The following is a 27,417-nucleotide window of genomic DNA, read 5'->3' as shown; positions in this document are numbered from 1 at the left end:
TTAGCTTTTTCCTGAAACAGGGCTTATAACCAGAAAGAGGAAGTGGACCATTTAGTTTTTCCAAGGTGAGATACTTGTCAAGGCTAAACAAAACTGAGAACCCAAAAGGTGGATTTACGATTTTAATAAAAGGTAGTATTTTAACTTACTAGGAGAAGTTAAAAGTACTGTTGTAACAGACGTCCTAGGTAGTATCAGTTTTTTTAGTAGCACAGCACTGACTAGAATGTGACTGGAAGAGTAATACAACAACTATATTTGACTAATGTTTATGTCAGACAGTTTTTTAAGTACCAGAAGAAACCTGGCTAGAAATGTGGTATCTTGAGGGACTGAACTTTCACATAATTGTGTGAAAGTTTGTATTTTCAAGACAAGGAATATTTGTATGCAATCTTCTGCCTCCAGGGTGCATCTAAGGAAGCTTTCCGTCTTTCTCCCTGTTTAGGCTCAATCAGCAGAGGATTCAGAGCACTTCTTTCTTGAAAGTACAGAGAGTGCACACTACTATAGTGAAGCAGAAATAAACAATTCCTTCCCTCATAGAAATAACTGGAAGCATACTGGCACCTCTGCTCTTGCTGACAGATAAATCAGTATCAGGAGCTTTTTCTCTTCTATTACTGTACATTTCTCCTTAAGGAAAAAAAATCTTACAATATTACGTATTCATAATTAATTAATTAATGGAATTCTCTACTTAGTTGTTTGAGAGGTATATGAAATTTTTAAATGGAGGTATTTATCTTATGTAACAGACTTACTGTAAGCAAATGAACAAGGTCCATATTAGCCTCCAGGGGAAGTGGCATTTCCTGGAGTTGTATCAACTCATTTATGTGGTTATACAAGGAGTATAGTTTGTATATGTTAATTTTTTTGTCCTCCAAGTAGTCCGGCATGCCCTCATAAAGTGATATCAAGTCTTTCAGGTGGACCCCAAGGATTGGGATCTTAAAGTTACTGCACTCGTTATAGGCCCGTCGGTAACTATCATAATTTCTGTAGGATGAAAGCAGTTCTGTCATTTCATTAAACACCTAAAAATAAAAAGAAAACAAAAAAATCAACACTGGTTACTGTTTCTTTTTTTGTCATACAGCACAAGAACTTCTCACGTTATTGTGAAGGAGTTTACTCGCAATGACTCTTGAAACAGGTTTTAAAATTTTAAACGAAATCTGGATATTCTAGATTTCCTATACCTCTAATCTAGGTACTAATATATAATTATAGATAGTTATTCTACAGCCTAATCTATAATGCTGGTCTCCCTACATTCCCCATTTAGTCAAATGGAAAGAAGATCCTCTCAAATCAAGGGGCTCTGTATGCAATTAATGCATAAGCACAAGCTCTCTGACATTCATAAAAGCATCCATCTTTACCTTAAAACATGGAATGCACTTCTCTGACTTTCAAGTCACCAGCTAGCATTGCTGGAAAAGTCCTGGCAGAGAAAGCCTATGCTGTGCTATGATCCCATTGCAGTGTGATAAGAACTTGTACTACGGTTCAAGGTGGCGCATCTGTGCTTTTAAGAGAAATTCTTCCATGAATTAGAAACAATATATTGGGGTTGTTGCGAAGGCTAAATTAATCTTCAGTCTAGCAGTATAAATATTTCCCTTGTTTAATACTATAGAAATACAAAATTGACTCTTAACGTTATAAAATCAATGGACCAATATTTTCTTTGGGAAGTTCCTTTGGGATTTGTTACCTTTGCAAACTTTGTCTTATAGTTAAACCTTAAAATGTGTTCTCAAGTCACTAATTACCAGCCTGTTTTTATCTGCTTCCTGTTAGTGCTTGTATATGATTTTTTGATACAAAAAGTTACTCAAATGATGTATGCAAATGTAGTCCATATAATGACAAAATGTGAAAAACAACATGTTTATAAAATAACCTTACTAACTGATTTTATAGATTCTGAGTGCGGCAACCATTACCAGTGGGAGGACTATACTCCAGGTATGCACTGTTATTCAAGCTGATCATACAGTGATCAAAACATGCTCATTAGATACTTACACAAAATCTTTCAGGCCCCAGACAAAATAAAATAATAAAGTAACTTACTCTCTTAAGAAGCCATTTTATTGCTAAAAAATATGCTTTCATTCACATTTTTAGTAGCTTTCATCTGTATTTCACAAGAATTTACCTGGAAATTAAAAGATTCCTAATATTCCACTGTATTATAATGTGTGTATTAGGGCTAAATTTGTTCAAATCTGAACTAGATAAAATCCATCACTGGGAAAGATGTGATAAACAAAACCAGTCCTTTCAGTTTTAAAGAGCTCTCACAGAAGAGCTCTCAAAGAGAAGAGCTCTCACAGACTCAGGATGGTCAATGTTGCTATGAATGACAATAGTTTTTTTCCCAAATGTTCTAGGATCCAATTTTCTGTTTTCATGTTTAAATGCTATTCGATACTACTGCATATACATGAAAATGCAGCTTTGTCACATCTAAGGATTAAAAGAGAAACCTTAGAGAATCTATACAAGTCTTGAAGAAAGTTGGGGTTGAAAGAAGTGTAGGAGTAACTGGTGATGTAGAGATGAAACCCAAGGAATTTTTGTTCTGTCTTTTCATCTTATCCAATGAAGCAAGGCTGTTTTTTGTGTGTGCAATGACAAAAAAGTTAAAGGTTATCTTATTTGTAAAACTTAGAGAAGCAATACCAACCTTAATTACATCATGAGGAACACATGAGCTTGTTTCCTTAAGCCTGGAAATGGAACTGTGACAGAGACCTCCTATCACTGCCATTAATGTATTGAAATTCTGCAGCTGGTGGAGCTTCTGTATTGACATACAAAAAATCAGTATTTATTATTTAAAGTTTCGAGTCATTTAACATACACACAAATTTTACATTTCCTCTATTGTCTTACTCTGAAGTCTTACAAGTTTTGTGCCATTTGACTTCATGTATTTTGGTAATGAATTGTGATTTTACTGGGTGTAACATGGACTTATCCTACTGTTATTAAATCAGATATTAAATGTGCAGATACAGTAAGTCTTCAAAGTACTTCCTCAGTACTTCTCCCTCTTCCCAGAGCCCACCACAACCAGTAAACATTTGTATTATCTTGGTTATGACTGCAGCTGAATTAGTATGGGAAGAATATCAATAGGACCATAGCTCTGCTTTTATCCGGAAGGGCGTTTCTGGTGGAATGCTTTTAATTATGGCCAAAGGCATGGGAGTGATTTATGCATTGGAAAGGTACAGCTTTCCATTCACAGCTTAGAATCTCACCTGCTAGTTCTAAAGCAAGTCTAGTTTTTCAGTTTTTTCTAGTTTTCTATTTTCTCACAATGAATATGAGAAAGTCCCGGTGCCCTGACACTGCAATATCTGAATACTTGATATGACAGCACAGCGTACACAAATACACATGCGGTGTGTATGAACCAGGAGGCCAGTGCCAACACTCCCAGTTGTCTCCACAGTAGTAGCATGGGAAGAGCAAAAAAATGGGGTATCAAAGTATCTAAATATAAAGGTATCAGAGAAAGACAAAATAAACACCAAACATGTCAGATTTTAACCGACCTGTGCAACATGAATGAACTTGATAAACACTTCAGCCCGAAGCTGTGGTGTTGGTCTGCTGAGAACCATTAGCTGCACCCACTGAGAGATACCATTGCAAAGAGAAATTGATCTTTCCATTGTTGGATTCTCTTTCACACAACTATTCACAATGTAGTTCTGATAATCTGAGAACTTAAACAAAAGAAGCGCAAATGAAAATTCATGTACAGTTTCATGTACCTCGTGATCTGTGTGCAGAAGACTGCTTTTCAAATGAAATATAAAATATATATTTTATACCTTAAATATCCATAAGACTGAAATCTTTCCTTTGTAAAAGATTTTTTTTTCAGTTCAAAGCAGAGGCTTCAACTAATTGAATTAGCTGAAAGCATCTTTTTGCCATATCTCAGGAGCCTTGGCTCTTATAGACCCTAGGATGAGTAGAATTGGGGCTTTCCCTCCAGCTTCAGTGGCTTCATAGATTCATTGAGTCTAGGCTTCTATAGGGAAGGTTAAACTGAATTTAAAGTGTAATCTAGTAAATCAGTATTAGTTTAAGGGAGTTCAGTGTCCAGTTTATGTAGATAAGGCACACTTCTAAATTAAACTACACTAATACAAAAAGCAATTTCAATGAGATTAATACGAAACTGAGATAAGACCATTAAGAATGAGGGTTACAGATGCCCTGGTATTTTTAATACAGCTTGTGAGATTCCCTTATTTAACTAAGGCAATCTAAAATTATTCAGTAGATACCTGTATGTGACGCACAGATTTTTTTTTAAGCCATTCTCCCCTTTAAGATCAAAGAGAACCAATCATTTGCTTTTGTTGATGCAATGTTTATCCATTGTCTTGGTTTATCCATTAGCAAAAATACACAAGAATTTGAATAATCAGAAAGCATGATATAGGATTTATACATTCATTCTTTACTATCACCTCTAATACTAACATCTTACCAAAAACATTCATAGCTGTAATAGACATATATTCCTTTCTTAAGGCCACCGGAATATGCTGAATGGCACTGATCCTTAAAGAAACATCAGGCTGGTGTTAGTTTCTTACTCTCCCTCTCTCACTTTCTCATAACTTTATATTTTTTTTCTATCTGTTTAATAAGAACTATTAACACTTTAAAAGCATATATGACAGCTTATTATGTCCTCTTATTAAATTAAAAATGAAGAAAAATTGACATTAATAAGTAGAGCTGTCTCTGAGATTACATGGTACTTACATTACAACAATTACTGTTTGAATTTTGAACCCCAGCCATGTTTGGCTGGATCTTGAAATTTAAGCATCTACTCTACAGAGATAGATAATTTTTCAATATCTGACTCCATAATTATAGTCTTCATAGCTGTTTCAGTACAATTATGAATCAGTTTATATTTTGTTCTCAGCAGCTGTCTCCTTCAGAAAAAATTTTCTTTTCAATGCTGAAGAAATTTACATCTAACCTGCTACTTGAAAGTTTTGAAATAATTTTGGTGCACAAATTTATTAATAAGGTCAAGATTGTTGACACAAGATTGTTAGTGGCAGATATGGTAAAGAAGCTCAGGTACTTAAGTAATGCATGTCTGTTATTGCAATGACTAACTTAAGAGCCTCAACAGGAATGCAGGATTCAGATTCTTACAAAGAATGTAGTGTCCCTGTATTTTATGACTATAAATTAAAATGGTTTCCAAGAACCAGCATGCCTGCAGTCATGAACACCACTCCATTTTAATTTGCTGCAAGATACATGGTGTCTCATGCAATATTTTACTGTGTGCTGGGTATGTTCAGGGGATCGAGTATTCCTTTCTGACTCTGAAATGAACAAACCTTGAAATAGTTATTTCTGTGACTAATGACACAGCAGGTCATTTGCAGCTTTTCTCCCAGTAAATGGTGCCATGTGAGAAGAATAAAAGGATTCTGTGGCTCACCATATCACGAACACATTCTGTAAAAATGTAATTAATATAGCTATTTATTAATTACACATTATTTTCTGACCTGAAGACTTGGTCAACTCAATTTATACCAAAACATATGCAGAAACCCTGCATATAAAATGTATATATGTATGTTACTTTTGGAACCACATGACACATCTGACACTCTGAGTAAAACCATATTTGTTATACTCAGTAATCATTAATTACCTTATACCTGCTCAGAGCTTGAAAATGTTAACGGTTATATAAGCTTTGCATATTATTACTGCCTACAGGCAGCAATCTGTGCACGACACTGGTTCTACAGCTTTTTGAATTTAACACAAAACATAGAGTCATGTACTGTCAGCTCAAAATAAAGTACACTAACACATGACTGTGAAATCTTCCACCATTTATTGAGAGACCCTTTCCTTGCAAGGGTTCATCTTCAATTGTAGTGTTACAAAAAAAACTTATCAGCTACAAACATAGCTGAGAAAACAAATCAAATGAAAAAAAACATAAATGAGACAAATCCTTAAAAATTGTTTGTGTACTTGAAAGCTTGTCTAATAAAATATTTTAACCCCCCTTACATTAAAAAATGGTATTTTCTAAAGTGCTTTCTTATCTCTAGTCTTTGTCACGCACAATCAAAAAAGGCAAGCAGAGTGCAGTGGACAGCTTCTATACAGTCCATTAGTCACTACACAGGAATGTTGCACTGTTCCCTATAGCCACAGAGAGTTACCATTCTAGGAGAATATTCCAGGTTTCCTTCATCCCATTTCAGCCTGATTACTGATTTGAGTCAAAGGAGGCTACTTGTTCCTATGATGAATGACATCACCTTGTTCTAACAAAAAGAGACACTCTGGAAGAAGATCCTGGATTTGGAAGAAAGTTTACTCCTCTTCCTTCCAACTGACCTTGCCCTGATTCTGTTCCACAGTTCAGGTTCACTCTTCCTCTCTCAAATGGCTGTAGCAAAAGGGTACATACTCAGAATTAAGTTCCACTGTCCACCTTCAACACTAGTAAAACAAAGAAGAGTCTGGACACAGACTCAGCTTGTCAACAGCTTGTGTGGCAGTTAGTCTTATAATACACCTCTCTGCCATATTTTCTGTGTCCTTCCCATCTTTGCTTAAAATAAATGAATAAATGGATAGATACATAAATAGATAAAAATTAATCACTTACTGTTATTCTTCTGAAAGACTTAAATTCAAGATAGGTAAGGTGGTCTGACAGCTCCTCTGGCTCAAGGTGATCAAAGAGAAGCGAGACTTTCCGTTTCTTACTGGTGTTGGCCTTTACACGCTGTGTCAGCTTTCTAGACCAATCCCTAGAATTGCTTTTAAAACAGAATTATCATGAGTTATTTTCTGAAGAGCAAAATTTTCCTATTTCCCCAATACAGAGGTAACATTGCTTTCATGCCTTACTGCAATAAAAAGTGAATTATTCGAATTTATAAACAGCAAGCTCCTTTCCTGCAGTAGAGATTATATGAAAAAATATTATTGTTAATCTTTATTGTATTGATGTAGCACATTAAGTACAATACAATTTTATTACTAAACAGCATGAGATTCTGTATTGCATTTCCAGAACAGCTTTCTGTAACTTTATCTTCATTGAACACATCCAGCATTCCTCCATTTAATAATTCTTACAGATTTTCTCAACCAGCCCCTGAGTATAAACTGTCCCCCTCTGCTATTCACCCATGGAGTAATGAAATTTATTTGGATTTGAAAAACTAAATATCCTCTTTTATAACCAGATATAAAATGTATGCCAAATTCTGCTCTGCTTTAGCCTGTGCACTTCCACCCAAAGTATGAATTCACACTGTTATACAGTTCCACAGACCTATCTTACTCTCATATAACAGGGAAAGTTTTCTTCCCAAGAAAGAACTATATGATGTATATCTATAGGATTTATTCTTGATAGGACAAGTATTTTATAACTAAAATCATATAAAACAGTATCAAAAGTCACTCAGTGTAATAATCTATATCCTCATTTACATTTGGTGCTAAAATATAAACACACTTTTTTACCTCATCTGTTACCCAGTCAAATTGTTTGCTCCTCATTGGCTTCAAGTGATCTTTCAAAATTGTTAGGCCTCTACAAATTTTCTAAGTTCCCTGGATAGACTAAAACTTTGGTAGCACAGAGAATCAGCTCAAAGTCTATGCTGCAGCTAAACTCAACCTAAGCCATTCCTGGAATGCATTCTGTTCCACTATATAATATATATTTTATCTGTAATGAAGTATAAACTTTTCTAAGGATAGATACCTATGACTTATGAGAGACATTACATTCGAATAAAGACAATTCAGAGATAAAGTTTGTTTTCTGAGCATATTCAGACTTTGGCACTCACATTTGAGATGTGTCAATTAGACGACAGTGTAACTCCTCACCGTTAGCTCTAACCAGCTCTTGAAATTCCTCCATGGTTGTGGATAGTTTAGAGTCCATTTTGAACATAATCCAGAACTCTGTAATCCAATACCTATTGCACAATTAAAACACACATATACACACAAACATGTTTTGTTCTAACATCAGTAAGGCTGAAATTTAGATTTGTGCTCCTGTTTACAAGTTGTATTTCTTCTTTACCAACTTTGGGAGATAAATCTTGCTTTTAGATGCTTTTGCTGGGCTACCTTGATTTTACCAAAAATCAAAGTTTCAAGGTTAAAACAAATTAGAAACTATCTGACTTGATGCTGTATAGCACTATACTAGATATATGTTTGCAATAAACTCAATATCAAAATTTCTAGTTTCACTATAAATCTAGATAATATGCATGCTGAGTTTTTCTTCACGAACTTTTAGATTTTCTGCATTCCTTCAAAACTTGAGATTATTTGGTCTGTACATCAGACATGATGACTGTGGTAGGCACAAAAATTTACTAATAAAATCTATTTAATAGTTTACAGGTGATTCAGTCTCACATGCACAAAATCTTTTCAGAGAACTATAATTTTCATTGTGGGGCATTCATATTGTTTCAGTCATATATTTTATATTTCAATTCCTATATGTGACTGGTCACTCGTGGTAGGTTGACCCTGGCCAGGAACTAAATACCCACTCAGGTGTTCACTCCCTTCTCTCCCCTGCAGCAGAATGGAGGAGAGAATAGAAAGGGTGAAAGCAAAGGGTGGTGTGTGGGCCAAAATAAAGACAGTTTAATAACTGAAGGCAATAAAAAAGCCAAACAAAGAAAAACCAAGGAAGTGATGCAAAGGCAAACACCATCTCGCACAAGATGCCCAGCCAGTATCCAAGAAACAGCAACTTTGGAATGACTACTCCCAACTTTTTATTGTTGAGCACAATGCTATATGGTATGGAACATTCCTTGGTCATTCAGGTCAGCTGTCCTAGCTGTATACCCTCCCAACATCAAGCTCCCCACGATCCTACACTGTGGTGGGGGCAGAGTGAGAAACTGCTCTGGATGCTGTGCAATCACTGTTCAGTGATAGCTAAAACGTTGATGTGTTTTACTCACAGATTCAAAGCACAGCATCATAGGGGCTGCTAGGAAGAAAGTTAACTCCATTCCAGCCAGACCCAGTACCCAGTACTAGACATGTAAAAATCTGTGCTTGTTGGAAAAATGGAAATGCGCGTTCTTATGGATGCATGCATGTATGAATTTACCTACAAGCAAAAATGTTACCAGATCTCATACAATACCAAAGCATTCTAACATAACCAGTAATTTGCTCTGAGATAATAAAATCATCACAATTTAAAACAAATTCTACTTTCCCGTTACTAATTATTTCCCTTTTGTTGTAAAAAAGAGTATCATCAATCAATTGCGTTTTTTTCCTCTCCTCTGTTTTCTTTAAACTGAGATATCAAACTTTATTATACGTAATGAAAGAAAAAACAAAACAAAAACAAAAACAAACAAACAAAAAACCCCAAACCCAAACCCAAACCCAAAACAAAAAAAAAAAAAAAAACAAAACCAAAAAACCCCCAAAAAAACAAAAAAACCAAACCAAAACAAAAAAAACCAAACAAACAAACAAAAAAACAAACAAAAAAAGGTGTTCCAGGATCATTGCAAGTGACTGAGTAGAACTACTAAGGAGAATTCCCTATCAAATGTAATAGAGTTTTGCTTAATATAAAAATATCTGAAATATCCCACTTCATTTTTAGTAGACCTATATAGTAATATTAGATACAATGCTACCAATTCCTGAGAACTGACAATTTTCATGGATGTTTAAGATTCAGATTCATACAGACTCCATCCAAAACTGTGACCCAACAACTCATGCACTGACTCAAGCACATCTCAAAGCCAGTTGTGTGGGTCTTTCTGTGTAAAGCTGCTAAAGTGAACCTTGGAAAGCTGAAGCAGAATACCTGTTTCTATTTTTAATGTCAACTTAAAATATGCAAAAGCATACTTATATATGGCACATGGATGGCTGAAAACTAATACCTACCAACCAAGAATACACTTACCTCACAAAATAGCATATCTTTACACACAGCATGGAAGAGTTATTTTCTAAAGCATTAAGATAGGTAGAAAAACTTTTAAGGAAAACCACATCCATTCACATATGATATGAAACGTAACATGCTTGATACTTCCCAACCTGTAAGCAATAGGAATCATTCTACTGATGTTATATAATATCAGATTAGGATTTTACACAACTGTATACAAAGTATAAGGCAAGGTTGTGACCAAAATTTATTGCAACTATGACTACTATGAGTAATACTGATGCAATTACTCAAGTATTGAGTAGTGTTAAGTAGTGAAACAATTCTGTTTTCTTCAGGTTTCTTTGCAACATGTCTCACAATTTCTAATAAAGCTCATGCACTTGCACATCTCATTAAAATTTGAAACAGTAATACCAAATTTACGAATCACTGCATTTATGAAGAAATCCTTTTCAGCTAATTACAATTCACTGGAGCTTTTAAAAGAAAGATGTTATTTTCTTTTAAACATAACCAGTTGTATACATTGGTAGAGCAAAATGTGACATGCCTCTCCATAGTAACCTTACCTATCTAGCTACGCAACAGTTTTCATTTGACTTGATGTGGTAACTGGAAAGAAACACCCATGTTTTTCATCTATTAGCTCTATAAAACATGTTTTGATATTGTCGCTGATGTCTGTTGAAGAGATGGAAAATACATTTGGAAAATGTATTACATGTCTTGATTCTTCTGATGTAGATGACACACACATTTTCATGTCTGAAAACAAAATGTAATGAAAATACCTTGTGGATCCTCTCACAGTCTGACTGAAAGTAACTGCAGCCTAAATCTACTGCAACTGAGGGGACATACCATCCACAATTTAACCAGCCATATTGTATGCTTACATCAGGCTGACTATAGAACTGTTGAGGCCTGAGTAAGTTCCCACATATTTTGAAAGGTCCCAATTTGAATAAATAAATGCCTGTTAGACACAGAGTTTGAGGAAAGAAAGGATTCTCTAAATTGAACCAAAAATGGCTGTGGATTCTAAGCATGACAGGTCTCCTGCCTGTACTGTGCTCATATAATTAGGAGTAAACATTCTGTAAAGCTAAAGAGTCAGGTAACATATCCCACAATTAAAGATTCCTAAGAAAGGCTAGTATTGTTAACATGATCTAGCAGCTATGTTATGAAAAATCTAATAACCCAGAAACACACGTGTATCAGTCTAGGCAATTACCTCAAAATGAGAAGAAATAGAAAGGAAAAGCTTATGGTTTATTTCAGCGCATTGTAATGTTGAGTGTGTGAGAGAGAAATAATTTTTGTTGAAAATTTTCATAACCAGATGATAACACTTCTGTTCTTTGCTCTTTGACTTGTATGAAGGACAGAGAGAGAAACAGATCTGAAACTTGGGCCCAGGTTTACAGTACCTAACTGACGTGCCAACATTAACCTAACACCTTATAGACATTTCCTCTGCAGCCAACAGAGGGTGATTTATCCTACTTAAAACCTGAATTGGAGTTTCATCTTTTTGCTCTGTGTATGACAAGCTAAACCAAAAGACATACAAAAAAACCCAAACAAACCACACCATAAAATCAAAAAATGTGAAGAACAAGTATACTATTTAATTAGTGGTACAGTAACACACCCATAGAGTAAATATCCTCTGCTTACCCGTCTCAAACTTGTAAGGCTATCAAATATTACCTTAACAGCAGGTGAATATTACAAAGGATATAGATCAATGAGTTTCTGAAGCATGTCTGCAGAGGAGATGATAAACTGATGCATGGCAAGAATTATCTTTAGCAGCTGGTTGTTTTGATATGCATTTCCTTCTAAATCTGAAAAAAAAAAGTATTTATATTGAAATCTTGCTGTACCTCCAATAAACAACTTATAAGAGGCTTTTTCAGAATCCTAATTCTAGTTAGGTCTGTTCATGTATGCTGTGTCAAAAATAGCAGTAACTTACTAACTTAGGAACTGAATTATTTTTCTGATGAGAGCCATATAACAAGAAATATATTTCACTACAAGGTTTTGAAGACCCTTAAAAAAAAAAAGAAAAAGGCAAATAAAAAAGTCTCAAAAATTAAAAATATCCAGATGATTATACAAAATTATCTAAGCCCAGCAATGCACTTAAATGCTTAGCTTTAGGCATATGAGTATAAACTTTGAAACAAATTAATGAACTGCAGAGCAAAAGAATTCAGTTAATGATCCCTATGAGTCGGTGGCATGATTGAACTTATCAAACAGAACAGCAATATTCTTAAGTGTTTGTACAGATGACATGCATAGCACTAAAGTACACACTCAGGTTGGGATCTGTACCAAGATGCACCAATATCTCATGGAATGAGATACAACACATGCAGGAAGCCCATAGGTTTACCTATGCATACTCCCTGTGATGGACCTAAATGTCCTACACATCTTCTTCAACTATGCATTACAAGGATTTCGCTTGAATAAAGTTTTTAGACTACTTGTCTTCTCGGTCATGTGGGTTTTTTTTCATATTCTGAAAAGATCAAGGACATCGAATGTAGCAGAACACTTAAAAAAAGTTTCCACTTCTGTAACAAAAACAGTAGTGAAAGTGTTTGTAAACATTAACTGATGAATATTTACAGCCTTCTACAGCCTGCCATGAGAACCTAAGTAGCTTGGAGTTAGACACTCTTTCAAATGGAAAAGAAAATTTATCTTTTTGAATAATTTTAAATGCATTAACCTCTACTAGGATAAATGTAGTTACCATTAAAAAAGCAGTAACAGGAACAAGATACAGAAGCAATGCACAATAGGGCAAAATGGAAGAGGGATGTGAAACAGCATATTTGCAACATATAAAATTGCATCTATTACTAGGTAAGGGGGAGAAAAGTCATTTTTAAATTGCACATCACCAAAAAAGAACATTAAATTTAGCCCATTGGCAAAACAAGATAATCCCCATTAGTTATTGAGCAAGAACTTCCATGCCCTTCTACAGGAAGGTACCGAATGTGAAGAGAGAACCCCAGAGTCCAAGCCTTTCCTTTTCAGCAACACATTGGATCTCTGGTAGAACTAATGAAACCCAATTTCCTCCAGATCTGTCTCCTCTGTTCCTCATTCCACAACAGCCCCACTCATGCCCTTTATAACTATACTCTCCCCTGAAAGTCTTTTCATTCTCTTCCTCACAATGATGCCATGCTTAAAGCTATCAGCTACACAAAAGTAATACATGTTGCAGTTGACTCCAGGCTGCCTGACCACAAAGCAGATCAAATCAAACCAAGTCTGGGCTCACACAGCTGCTCCTATATCAATGTGGGCACTTATCTGTACGTCTCTCTTCCACACATTCTTTGGTATTCCTACCTTTCCATCAAATTTAGTTTAAACTGGAAGACAGGCTGACTCTATTTCATACAAAGTAGATGAAGTTTAGTAGGAAGGTGACACAGAAGGGCCTAGATCTGTAGTTCACAAGCTTTATTGCTTTATTGCTTTATTGCTTTAGCTGACTGTTTGGAGTCCTGAAAGCAGAGGACATGCTGCGTATCATATAACTAGTGTGGGTAACTTCACTCTTCTAGCAAAAGCATAGTCAGTTTGCAGGAAACTCAGTACAATAAACACAAACAACAAAATATCTTATTACAGTCATCCTCTCAGGCAAGACAAGTAAAAAATCCTGAACAGTAAATTCTGGCAGAGACTATATGAATAGCAGCAACTGCTCAGCACTAGCAAGCCCAGGATGAGAATTTTATGTATCAGATGATCTTCAACACTGAACATGAGACACCATTTTCTGAAGTTGCCTTCTGCAGTTACACTTAATTGTAAGGAGCAATTCCACATTCAGCGATACAGGTGAGGGGAAAGTCTGCCTGTCCTACAGCCCCATAAAAGGGAGCAGTGTAGACCCCAAGTAATAAAAAGTTCTTGATCTGCCTTTTGGCTTATGCTACAAGTTCTCAGTTTAATAGCATGAACCAAAGTTTATGCGTTCCTTGTTTGCATTCACACATAATTATATTTATTCCTGGAAGAATCCTTCTGAGATATAAACTGCCTAGGTATTACAGCATGAGCACTTAGGGCAAAACAGCAAATTATTCAGGTAGAGAAGTAGGAAACTTGCAGAGGAAGGCTGGGACATCAAGAATCAATACATATTCAGGCCTTTAGTATTTGGCATTTTGTACCAGTGTCTTCAGGAAGAGTAAAATTTTTTTAGGCCTTGCACACAGAGGCCTGTATGAATTTTCATGCATTTTACAAAACTTGGTGTTCTGCCAGAACCTCCTTCCAATAGCTCCTGTTTAATCAGAAAAGCAGTTCAGTATATGCTTAACTTGGAAGCCAAATGATTACATGCACACATACTATTAAGAATATACAGATGTAATTAAATCACCAGCTTTTCATAAGTGCTCCATATAGATCACTTTCAGATGACAAAGACAAAAAATAACTCTTTCTCCCAGCACTTTCACTGTGTGTATTCCAAAATTCTCTGCTATGACATAACACAGGTACCACTTGGCATCAGGTTCCAAATCAAACTTCTGTCTTCCAGAAGATCTCTCTTCCATTTTACCTTTTCCATTTCACAAAGACACGGAAAAAACCAGCATGTTCTGCATACTATTAGTAAGTAGATCAACACATTTATGGTATTTTCTTGCATAATAAAAGTGCATTTATGCTTCACCACATCCAAATCTAATTATCTTGCAACAGAGGTAGACTTCACTGCAATGACATGCCATTATTTTGCACATATTAAAGCAGTACTAGGTTTTGAGCTATGCATTCTCTCACCCAACTAAAAGGCTCACCTCCACAAAGAAAAAATATTGTATTAGTGATGGCTCAAAAAACAAAATAAACACTATGCAGCAAAAAAAATCTAAAGGTTACCAGCACAGTTCAGCACTGAACAGCAAGCTTGGATGGAACTGATTGTATCAGCAATTTTACAAATGTGCAGTATATTTAATGTCATCTTCCTTCCCAATTTTAAAATAAAGCACTTTTCAACTACATACACCATGATAAAGCAAATAGAAAAGAAAAATACTAAAAGAAAAATATTGAGTCTGATTTCTCTTCCATTTGCATACAACAAATTCATAATTGAAAAAGCCCTAGTGGGCCTTAGGTGAGAAGACATTCCAGCTCAGTTTCAGTTTTAGAGCTGTCATTGGATCTTCCACAACGCTGACCACAAGGTCACTACTTTTTTGAAGAGCTCACTTGATGTATATAAGGAAGTAACAGAAGTTATGGTAAAGCATCTTTGTGCAAATGGTGGAGCCAGTAAGAGGGCTTTCCTGACTGTGCTGCATGAGTGCCTCTGACTGCCTCTGCAGCATTCTCATGAACCTCCAGCAGTTTGTTTTAAAACTTTGCGACTCATTTTCATTTCCGTTTGTATATCTGTTTCTAACCACACAGCCTGCGAGCAAAACCACAGAGTGAATACTAAATAAAGTGGAATGGGTGTGTTTCAGTTAGGTCATTTACCTTCAAGAAAGCTGCAAAATACTGCATAAGTCTTAGCTTTGTTTCACTGCAGTAAAATACATATAACCAACTGGTTGCATGCTTTTCCTTCTGTAAATTCCCTTATTGTACTAAAATTTTAATAAATATTCTCTGAAACAAATAAGAAAGCAGGAGTTGAATTTAACTCCATGAATGAAAGCACAGACATGTAATGATAAATATTTTATTATCTGTGTAGTAACACAAAGCCACTAAAATCTACAATTACAAAAGTTCCATTTCTTATATGAGACTCAGAACACACAAGGATAAGAACATTTTAATCTAGGCACATCAGCCACTCTATTGCATATCCAATTAGTGACTCCTTGTAATCCATGATATAGAAATAACTCAAGTATCACTAGTTCCTTGAATACTTTAGAGAAACAAATCACTCAAGAATTAGTAAGTAAGACTTTAAGAGCAAACTACCTGCTTTTCACCAGGTCCTGATGTCCACAACTCTGTGGTAAATATACTTAACAGAAAGAGTATATTCAATAGACAAGATCGTTGCACTGAGACCTTCCCCTTCTACTCATGATGATAAGGTAATAGTAGGAATGCCACAGATGGCATTCCTTAACTGAAATGAATTCTGCAAGAAAGAAAAGTTAGCTTTCCTAGGTCTAAGAGGCCTTTATTTCATGAACACTGTCTATTTCATAAGCAGGTTCCAACTGTATTACCTGGTGTACAATTTGAAATGAATCAGAAGTGAATCACCGAGCACTGACATCACGTGATCAGTGACTAAGCTACTAAGAACATGAACAACTTCTTTTAAACTCCCTCAAGTCTTCCAGGGGGTATCAAAAAGTAGCACCAAAAAACAATGCAATGCAAGAAAGCATCAAGCAATTGCCAGAAGTTATTAAGTGCGAAGCTGAAAGTTGTGGGTTGCTATACTGATGTGCTACACAGCATTCTTCAAGATTTCTGCAATTCCTTTTTCCCGGTAATGAAAAGAAGATGGTGTGGGGATGGTGCTATAAATGTCTGCAAAGGTTTTTAAATCAGCGTGTGATCTGAAAACTGAGGGAACTGATGTTCTTAAGGTCTTAAGGTCTCAAAGACATTGATGAAACACAGAGACGTACGAAATAGATACATGTGGGAGTACATGGTAGGGTTTAGTGACTGAACTGAAACAGCTGTAACTCGATGCCTCTGCCCCACATGAGAGGTGCAGTAGTAGAAGATAACCTTAAAATGGCTAGAAGCAACCAAAATGAAATAAAATATTTAATGAGTATTTAGTGGATACTCCCTGGAAATTCCCTTTACGAACAGGAAACACTCTGTTCCCCTTTAGCTTAAAACTTGGGCAACACTTAGCAGCCGTCTTACTACAGGCTTATTATTGCTGTGTTGGAATTTGATACCCTGTAACAGAGGTAGTCACTTAATTGTCTTCATGACATTGATCACGTTTGGTCAGAATCAGATTCATAAGAAGCCACCATTCTGCTCATCAGTTATGACACCATCACTGAGGGTCAGCCAGCAGATTCAACTTAGGCTAATTTTTAATGACAGCTGAAAGCTCAGCTGCTGGCAGAAACCAGGGATAAGAGCTAATATATTCCATTTCACTGCTCCAATGCAGAATCAGATTTCTCGAAAACAGTATGCTTCAGAACCAGTTTAATTTGTTGTTAAAATTCTACAGTGATGGGGACTTCACAGCCCCTGTAGGTGACTTATTACAGCACTTGAGCATCTCCATCATTTAAAAATTCTTCTTTCAATCAAATCAAATATTTCAGGCAACTTGGGCAGCTTATGGCTGGACTCCAGAAGACAGAAAAAAAATTTCATTTTCCTTATCCATCTATTTTCTCTATTTAAGGATTGCTTCCCTGATGCCTTTCTGAGCTAAGAAACACCAAATTTGTCCTTTTTAATTTTTTTCCCCTCATAGGCCAGGTTTTCTAGTTCTTGGGTCAACTTTACTGATGTTTTCTGAATAGCCTGCACCTTTATGAAGCAAATCTGAATACAGACTTCAGAGGAGTTCTTAGCACCAGAGTTAAAATATCATTTTTAATATCCTGTACAGAATATCTTTACACACACATTTTAATATACATAAGTGTACATATATAATGTATATAGAAAATATAAAAGTACACACATCCCTCTATGCCTCATTTATTGCCTTAGAGTTTCTGCAGTGATACAACATCATTAAATCATTTTCAGTTTTAAAGTCCAGCTTCACATTGAGATCCTTTTCTGTACTAACGATGTATATGAAGGATTTTATGATACTGTTTTTACAACTGATTACCCTAAGTGTAGAATGTCACACTTGTCCTAAGTGAATTTTTCTTTATTTCAGATCATTATCTTAAGTGCTTAACATCTTTCATAAATAATATGGCTTAATTAGAATGTCCTTACAAAGATGACACAGTAATTAGGTAGCAGAATGCTTGTTTTAATTTTAGCTGCAGCAGAAAGCAGGTGGAGTCTTGAGCTCTCCAGCTTACATTTAATTCTGTACAGGATGGTGGTACTCCCCCTCAGGCAACAGGAGTGACGTGATGTTTAGCAGACAGCATCAAAATACTCGGGAAATTGTGCTAAAGTTTTGGTTTGATTTTTTTTGTGTCTTTTTTAAAGTGGCTTATTGTCCATACACACTTGCAACTATTGAGTTATACATAAATTTATTTACACAAGTAATTGGTCTTAGGAAAAAAAAATCCAAAACTAAACTTAGAACAAACCAGTGTTTTCCAGAGAGGAAAGAATCACGCTACTTTGTGATCAATCCTGGACCAACAGAACTCTAAAAAAGCTAAATAACTGCAGATGTTAGAAGAAACCACATAAACTGGCTGTTTCTTGATGTCTACTCCCTTCAAACTCCCCAACAGGGGAGGGGAAACCCACTGCTGTTCCTCCAAATACTCATAAACAATGCAGATATATCCAAGACATAAGTGAGGATAATATGCATCCAAAAAGGATAATGAGACTGTTCTGTGTGAAGGTAGGGAACATTAGGGGAGAGAAACCTCAAGGGAAAGCCATCACCCTCACTCAGAAACAGCTTTTGGAAAGCCACATCTTGCAGAAAGAGCTCTAGGTGGGTAATTCTTTGAAATGAAAACAAGGAGATAAAAGCTCTTGTCAAGGGGAAATGGGATGATTTTCAGAAATTAAAATGTACTTTGAGAGAAACCAAATGCAATGTGGGTGGAAAGCATTCCATTAGCGTTGGAAATTCAGATGAGCTACATAGAAGAGAAAAGTTTTGCACACACGGACACACATCATATATCATTCTACAGGATGTTTAAAACATTGATTTTAGCAAATTTAGATGCAAACTTTTCAATTGAGTAGTCTTTTTCCCCAAAACCTACAAAACATAATTTTAGCATTCAAGATTTATTTCCAAAAGCTTTGAATGGTGATACTGAAGTGCGTCTTTTGAGCTGTAAGAAACTCTTGAATAATTCAAATGTAGTGCCTGGCAACGCAGCTGTGCTGGCATAAGTACTGATGGATAAGAGACTCCCAGAACAGAAGCAGAAACTTCTGAGGCCAGTATCACTGTCTGACCACTGAATCCAGATGCATGCTTAACATGCATCCCACACAACTGCGGTGTTTTACAACAAGCTTCTCTCTAACTGCATTGATTGATCCTGGAGCAGCTAATCACCAGATCCAAGGACGCACAATGTCTGTCCCATCCAAAGGTTCAAAGTGTAACAGACTAATAGACACCAAGTTGCTTGCCACTCAAGGACTTGAAAATGTTGCAGATCGCTTGGGTCCCACTGACCTCGATTTTCATTAGTGGTGCATGTTCCAACCCTACTCCTGCTCTAAAATTTTTGACTTACTGTTTCAGATTTCCCTCATGTACATACCTAAGCTTCCTAGTCTCGTTGTATCAACCAACTTCTAGATATATTTCTGGAACTGGTGTTTACAGACTTTGGCAAACTAGTTTCTAACCTGCCATCTGGGGCATGACCTCTCACACTGCCCCACCAGCGAGGAGACTGGGGGTGGGCAAAAAGCTCAGAGGGGACAGAGACAGAGCAGGTGACCCCCACTGACCACTGGGATACTCTATACCCTATCATGCAATGCTTAGCATATAAAAACAGACTGCAAATTTGCCAGGGCTACTGTTGCTTGGGGACTGTCTGGGCATCAGCTGGCTGGTGATGCAATTAGAGTATTTCACACTGCATGTTGTTCTGGGTTTTTGGTTGTTGGTTTTATTTTAACCCATGAGTTTCCTCAGCTTTACTCTTACATTTCTCTCTCTCATCCCGCTGGTGGTGGTGGTAAGTCAGCAGCTGTATGGTGCTTGGCTGATGGCCAGTATTAAACCACTACAGTTCATCCTTGGACTGAAACATCTCTTGTTCATCCTGGACCCTGCAGCTTCACTCCAAACTTAAAACATACCTAATCACCAGGTTGCACTGTCAGATATCTGCATTGCTGGGTGAGAATGAATCTCAGAATTAATTATTATCTATTATTGTCTAAGCTTTTTTGCCTTGCTAAATAAAAGTTGTATTGATTTTTCCTGAATTTATATTTAAAGGTATGAAGATATATTTACCACATGGATATGACTGAAAATTCTAAGTAAATAGGAGACTGCTTTATAAAGCAAAATGTCTAAGTTTTTTTCATTTTGTTTTATTACTTATTTGTTGGCTTTGGAAAATTATATTGAAAAACTGAAGTCAAATTAGCTACATAGAATGTTATAGTACATATAAAGATAACTAAAGTTCCTTTCCTTTGGGAAAACTTTTTCACAGACATCAGGTTAAAAAAGAAATAATTTTCATTTTGGCACAATCACAATTAACTTTAATAGTTAGCTAAACAGTACTTAGTATTCTCCAGAGCAGTAACTACTCTTCTGTTCCCACAATGTCATGAATTCGACAGAACAGTAATGACTCTTCTGTTCCCACAATGTCATTAATTGATCATTAACGTCGTTTCTGTTGCCAAGCAATACTAAAGTTTCTGCACTGTATTTGACCAAATCGCACTCAGATTACTTAACACACAATGATCAACAGCATTTTAATGCAGAACAGCATTATGAATAAACTTTAACTAGTTTTGGGAGGATTGGAGACCTCAACATTCAGCCCAGGCCTCAAGGGCAAAGGGTAGAACCCTGCAAGTTTGTGCAGCATGAGATAAAACCAAATGACTGTTTAGGCAAACCTAACAGAAAAAAGGAAACTACCATAGTGCATATATGCCCTGAAAGACTTTACTGCCTTTGAATCAGAATTCTATGTTAGAATTTGGTATACAATAAATTTGATAAAAGGCTAAACTTGGTACTTGAACCATGATTGTTTTACTAGTTATTTTATGTTTTAACTAGACTGGAAGAATGTATTTAAGTTAAGAGTAGAATGGGTTTTTCTAGATAACTGAAAGGGGAATAATAATAACTGGATAAAATTTTCAGTTTTTCTGTATTTTAGAGGAGAAGATGGGTAGAGCTCCAAAGAGTGAACTCTAACTTGCCAGTTTCACTGTTTGCAAGATGGATGCAATGTGGAACTAGCTCTCAAAGAATTCCTAAGACTCAGTATGTTTTTGCATTATATTGATATGAGCGATATAAAAATATTATCAGTTCACATAACTAGACAGCTAAGCTAATGTAGTTATTTTTTATTCTAGAAAATGTTAACTATGATTATCTTGTACAGTTTTAGGCAGCTAGCATCTGAGAGGCAACCAGCACCATTGTCAGATTTCTATCAAAACAATTCCGTGACATCTTTCATCCAGATTAGTCTGGATGTAGTTTTCAATGTTTCTAAGGTTTGTTTACAAACATCTCACAGTATCACACATTGAGGCAGCAAGCTAGTTTAGCAGTGATCAAACACTGCAGAACAACTTACATCACAACCTACTCTTAGACCTAACTGTCTAAGACCACTGTGACCATTAGAAGTTGCAAATTATATTAGGTTCACATAAATTCTATTAAGAATATTGCCAATCTTCTAAGTCATGATTTTCAACTTCCTTTAGCCCAGACATGCATTTAAATACTTCTTTTTTTTAATGAAAACTGCCATATCATTATAAACAAATAGCTCCACTGGAAGCAGTTTGTCATGGATGAGATTCTACACAGAATTATGCTACGTTGCTCTGGGAAATAATGTGGTTGCTTTCCTAAAGCCCATTACTTACATTTTTTTCAGGAAACCAAACACAGGGACAATGCACCCTGACACGCATTTAAAGATGATATTTCTTGATTTCTTTTTAACTGAAGTTCCCGAATTGTAGAATAAGCATAGGTCTTCCATGTGCTACAGTAAACATACTTCCAGCACTCAAATGTAACAGGCAAAGAGTATGATCTTGCACTGAAAGGTTACGTACAGAAATACCTTCATGACATTAAAATTTTGAGATCCTAGGGAATTCTCAGCTTTTAAATTCTCAGATTTTTTTAGGAAGACACAATTGTTTCAGTAAATTACGACTTTCAAGTGCACTCTTGGAATTGTTTGTTAAGTAGTTCCAAGTAACATTTTGGGACTTTACTGCAGACAAAATGGGGAGATATCAAATTGGCAGTATGCTGAATATACATTTTGTCCTGATTGTAAGAGAGTTTTTAAACACTTTCAAAACCAATTTGTAAACAAACATTTTGCGTGGGTGAAGAGAAGGCTCTCTGACCCTACATGGTCTATAAGCTTGAACTCATGTTAAAACAGTTCATTGAATCTTTGAAAGGTGTGTTTAAAAAATAAGCACACTTAAACCTTACTCAAGATTAAGAAAGGTACATTTATAAGATTAAAAAAAACACAGTCAAAGGAGAGAAAACAGAGACCTCTTACCATGCACAAACATATAGTGAAGTTACAAAGAGAAAAAAAAAATTTTCTAGATTAGAGACTGACTTGATAACAAATAGTCAGAACTTCAAACTCACGGTAGCATGATACCCTAAGGTGATAAATGTCATGAATATTTAGCAGATATACAGTTAACAAATTAAGGTATCCAGTGAAGTAAACACTGCTGATGATTTTTTTCTCTCTGATCTGTAGCACTTTCTGGACTAAATATATGTTATGCATTTATGCAGTCTCACAAAGATGACTTAAAAAAACAGCAAAAAGTAGGGCTGTGCTACTAACTATATGCTTCCTGTGTTCTACTGAACTGTTAGCATTAGCAGTCATTGTGGCCATGGACCAGCAAACTAGGGCCCACTCTGTCTCCTTTTTGTTGCTAGTTACAGACACTTATGCTTAGTTTTGAAACCGACAAAGACATATTGACTCTCAGAGAACTGTCTGCCAGTCAAAAGTACATTCTTTTCCAGGCTTTTTATATACTACATAATGGAAAAACATGGATGCAGGGGGCTAAAGTCACTGTTCTACTTACAATTCCTCTCCAAAATCAGTCACTAATGAAGATTTCCTCCGCAATAAATTATCTCCCTCCTGAAGCTGTCATAGTCCAGGCCAAGACCTATTAACTACTTCTTTGCTTTCCTGAACTCACAATTTCAGCCATCTTGTTGCCAATTGAACACTACTTTAAATTACTTCTTTATGATCTTCCTCTCTACACACTCTCCTCCCTTTTTTGCTTTCTCTTTCCTTCTCCTTCTTTTCTAAGGCAATCACATGTGATGCATTTACTTGTACTCTTCAATTCTTGTCAATCCAGATTACAGCAGTAACACCATCCTGTAGCTACTTATAATGTTGAGAGATCTTCCAAGTCACGTAAAACATGTTTTGAATCACTGTCCTATCTAAGCAAATCTCCTCTCTTAAAACTAATGAGAGTGGTTTCAAGTCTCTACAGATCTTCTCATAATCTCAGGACCAACATTCCTTTCTAAGACACTTCCTGCCTTCAATCTCTCATCATACTATTTTTAAACTGAACTCTTTCCCTCACTTACATCCTTGCTTTTTTGTTGCCTTTACTTTTGGCAACCCATTTGCAGGATGATTCATCTTACTCATCCTGATTCAAACTTTCATGGGACTTGAAGAAACCTCTGCTTTTAGCATCTCCTTCTCATCAGGCTATTGAAAAAACATTGGTATAATGCTGATCTTGCAGATGTAGTGATCTCCTACATGACTTCAGACTACCTCATATGACCCTCACTGTTTCTGTCTCTAAAGCACATGCCTGTCATTCACCAGTTCTAGCTAAAGAAGACCAACTTTAAGAGGTGAAAGAGCACACACTAATCATCCCAAAGCAGGTATTTAAGTTAACTGCACTGACTAAGCTTCTGACCTTTTCAGAAAAAAAAAAGAAGAAACAAAAACAAACAAACAGAAAACTCAAAACAAAGGCCTTTGAATTAGTGGATACACCACCACCATTGTAATTATACTGTTCTATCCATGCTCCAGTGTCATCTCCTATCTAGATACTTCTACAGATATTAACTCCAAGATACCGTCTTTCTTCTTTACCTCCTTAGTATAAGTTTTGGATTAACTTGGTTCTCTGGACAAAACTTGTCTTTCTACAAAACATCCTGGAATCCATTTACAACACTGCAGCAAAGCTTAGTCCTCTCACTTTTAATTTCAGCTTAGCATATCCCACTTTCTCCTTTCTTGTCCTTATCCCTGCTGTAAAATACTTATACTTGTCTTCTTTACAGCTGTGTGTATTAATTCTTAATACTTTCTTGGTTAGACCTCCTTGTGGGAGTCTCTGCATATACAGCAAAAGGCTGCCAACTTCCTTACACGCCATTCTTGACAGCAGTCTCTGTTACACGTTATTTGCTTTCTCCAAACTTGTATAATTGAGTCCAGGAGCATAAACTCCGCTAAACACATTATATAGGAATTGTATTTGTAAACACAGTATTAGCAAGTGCAGTATAATATTAACGTAACGAAGTATATCTTGTGAAATATGATGCATCACCACCTCTATCTACTGCCTCTTGTTCTCTTTAACACTAGACAACAAATAAATCTAGAAAACAAACTTAAAATCTATAATGTCTTGAGGGTTTCTGTATTTTTAACATTTAAAGAAAACTTGCTCAGATCACGAAAATGAATTTTTAGAATAATATACAAAATATTATAGGTCAGTATATCCAAGACTGAAGATATAATCTCAGTCTGAATAGAACTATTAGCATACAAGGTAGAAGATTTACTTCAGTACTATGCATGGGAAGAAACTTGCTCAGTCTTTCAGATTGCTTGTAATCATTCTGCAACCATGCTTCCCCCCACCATTTTTCTCCATACCCCCACCTCTCTTCAAAATCCCAAATTAAAATTTTTTTCATCTCTTCCTTTATTGGCTTTATTCACAATAATGTGAATGAATTTTGCATTGTGTTTTTATCGGTAGCTACAAGAGCATTCTGTAATGAACTTCACTATGTAGGTTATCTACAGTTGTAACAGTTGCATTTTTATTTAAATACTCTAATGGGAAATTCCAACAGAGTGTAAGAACATGCATAATGTCACAGAAGCTGTATAACTATACGAACTGCCCAATGAACAGTCTAAAATTCTGCAGCACGCATCATAACTCTAGCAGTCCTCAGTGAATTATAATAATGTTTGCAGATGCACTAAATTCACTTTGCTAGACCTACGTACCACTTATCCAGGTTCAAGAAAACCCTATCTACTGGACTATATATATATGTATATATAGCTGAACTGGACAGGTACACTTAGTTTTCTTGGTCACCTTAGTTCTTTTAATATATGGATGTCCAGGAATCTGACAACATAGAAGCATGTATGTTGTTATGCAGAGTATTAGACAACGATAATCTCCCATTCAGGGTTTCACCTACATTACTTTAAATTAATAACCTTAATAATTTTACTAGATTTTTACAATGTTACATTTATACTACCTTTTTCAAAAAAATATGGAGCATTAATATTGGTAAAGTAGTAACAATATTAAAACCCTCTGAAGGTCTTGTGTTTTAGATGTCTTATCCCACTCTTAGTGAACCAAAAATTATAAAAATAAGAATCAATGCTTTTTAAGAAATTAGGGCTTTACAGCAGTTCAGTGAATATGTCTTTACAACATTTAAATGGAGGAGAAAAGAAGCCAAAAAGAAACAAGACATTACTGACAATTACAGGTTTCACCAGCTTTTCTCAGACATGCATTTCTCTGCACATGCTGATTAGAAGGCTTTAAAGATAAAAAAGAAATAATTTCCAACAAATGTGAAAGATTAGTAATTGTTTACACAAGTATTTATGTTCTGTACCACTTGATCAGCACGATGTGTTACTATTTAACTATATAGATTTTTTTTTTTTAGAGCTGAGTGGGTGTTCAAATACATTTATTTTCTAAGGACTACTCTGCAACCAAGACTTTGCCACATATACTTTGAGAATCACTCATAGCACTGAAAGACTCAGCACTAACAAACAGACATGTTACTTATAAGCAAATCATTCAGAATCATTTTGAGTGCCTTCAGTACTAAAATATTTTGATAATATAAAATATAAACACGTGTACTAATGAAAAAGTTGGAAAAGCAAACTAGGGATACAAGACTTAGGCAATAATTACGGTTATCCATACCACAATTCTTATTGTAAAAAGACAAATGGATAGGTATACAGTTGTGATTTCTTTTTGAATTCTTTTTCTTTTGTAGAGAAGCAACTTTAAATCTACACTGATAATGTAAAAAGCAACCCAATGTGACCTCATGTAGTTTAAAAATAGCTTTTCTCATTTAAAAATATTTAATATGAACACATTGCTTACACACATTATGGGAATGTTACTGCAATATGCAAAGTATGATTACTTGCTGAAGTTTACAAAATCGGTACTTGAAGGAACAACAAAAAACATTCATAGAAGTATAGATGACTAGAATTTGTCTTGTTCCCTGAAGAAAAAGCAGCAGTCATAATAATCTCTTAGCATCTGTTACACACATATGCATAAATACATCCACCAACCTAAAAAAATACAGTCACCCACAGCATAGAAAATTTTCAGTTAACACCTTTCTACTCCACCAGTGAATCAATGTAATTCACTACTAAGTGACCTAAACATAGCCAGGACAGAAACAAATTAATATGATTCTAAAAACCTCCAGACACTCACCAAAAGACTGAATGCAGGTTTCAAGAAGATCTTCCAAAGTGGCTCCTTTGGCTAGATGCCCCAATGGCACCATCATGACCTGAGTATGATTTGAGAGGCTGGGACAGTGACTGATCTGCTTCAGCTCCAGTGCTGATTCAGGGGCAGTGCTGCATGCTTGAGCAGATTGCCTAAAGAAAACACAACAGTGAAGTAAATACAAGAAGACAGAGTGGCAAATTTTACACTGCATGGGAAAGGAGGAGAGATTTAAAGGACAATTAACTCCTTCTAGCTAGGGTACTGAACGACATAACCCTCCCACTCAATATGTACACCAAAGGGACTGCTCAGTAAGTGCCTTTTTCTTTCTGCTAAACGTGGAGTGCAGAGTGCTTGGTTACAGAGCTCCCTGAATCATCTGTCAAGATTACCAGAAACCTTGTTTCTTTGTTGGGGAATTATGTTTACATTGCAGTTTCAGCACAAGCATAAAACCCTCTCAAACTATGTAACAGCAATAGTGTCATGCAGTAACCTACTACCACATATTTTTGTGCCCACCAAAAGTACAGGAGAAAAAAAATAACTATAATCAAATATTAAACACATTGGAAAACACCAGGCTAGCTTTATTAACTTAATTTGGAAAAAATCACTGTTAAGTAAACACAATA

At 35.8% G+C, this 27,417-nt stretch overlaps 1 protein-coding gene across 1 annotated transcript in view; it reads right to left on the bottom strand.

Annotated features, from left to right (window-relative positions):
- The window catches only part of RASGRP1 (RAS guanyl releasing protein 1), a 40,427-nt gene extending 13,491 nt beyond the window's left edge, over positions 1-26,936 (bottom strand). Inside the window, exons 1-8 of the mRNA XM_029964257.1 lie at positions 26,762-26,936; positions 11,775-11,880; positions 10,037-10,099; positions 7,911-8,042; positions 6,710-6,863; positions 3,579-3,752; positions 2,702-2,818; positions 765-1,040 (exon numbers count right to left, since the gene is read on the bottom strand). Of these exons, the coding sequence (XP_029820117.1) occupies positions 765-1,040; positions 2,702-2,818; positions 3,579-3,752; positions 6,710-6,863; positions 7,911-8,042; positions 10,037-10,099; positions 11,775-11,880; positions 26,762-26,837 (1,098 nt within the window). The 5' untranslated portion in view covers positions 26,838-26,936. The remainder of the gene's footprint in view (positions 1-764; positions 1,041-2,701; positions 2,819-3,578; positions 3,753-6,709; positions 6,864-7,910; positions 8,043-10,036; positions 10,100-11,774; positions 11,881-26,761) is intronic.
- Positions 26,937-27,417: the final 481 nt, after the last annotated feature.

The sequence above is a fragment of the Manacus vitellinus genome, unplaced genomic scaffold (assembly GCF_001715985.3).
Source record: "Manacus vitellinus isolate BGI_N305 unplaced genomic scaffold, ASM171598v3 scaffold_6_pilon, whole genome shotgun sequence".
NCBI lineage: Eukaryota > Metazoa > Chordata > Aves > Passeriformes > Pipridae > Manacus > Manacus vitellinus.
This window is presented reverse-complemented; position numbering and strand designations above follow the sequence as displayed.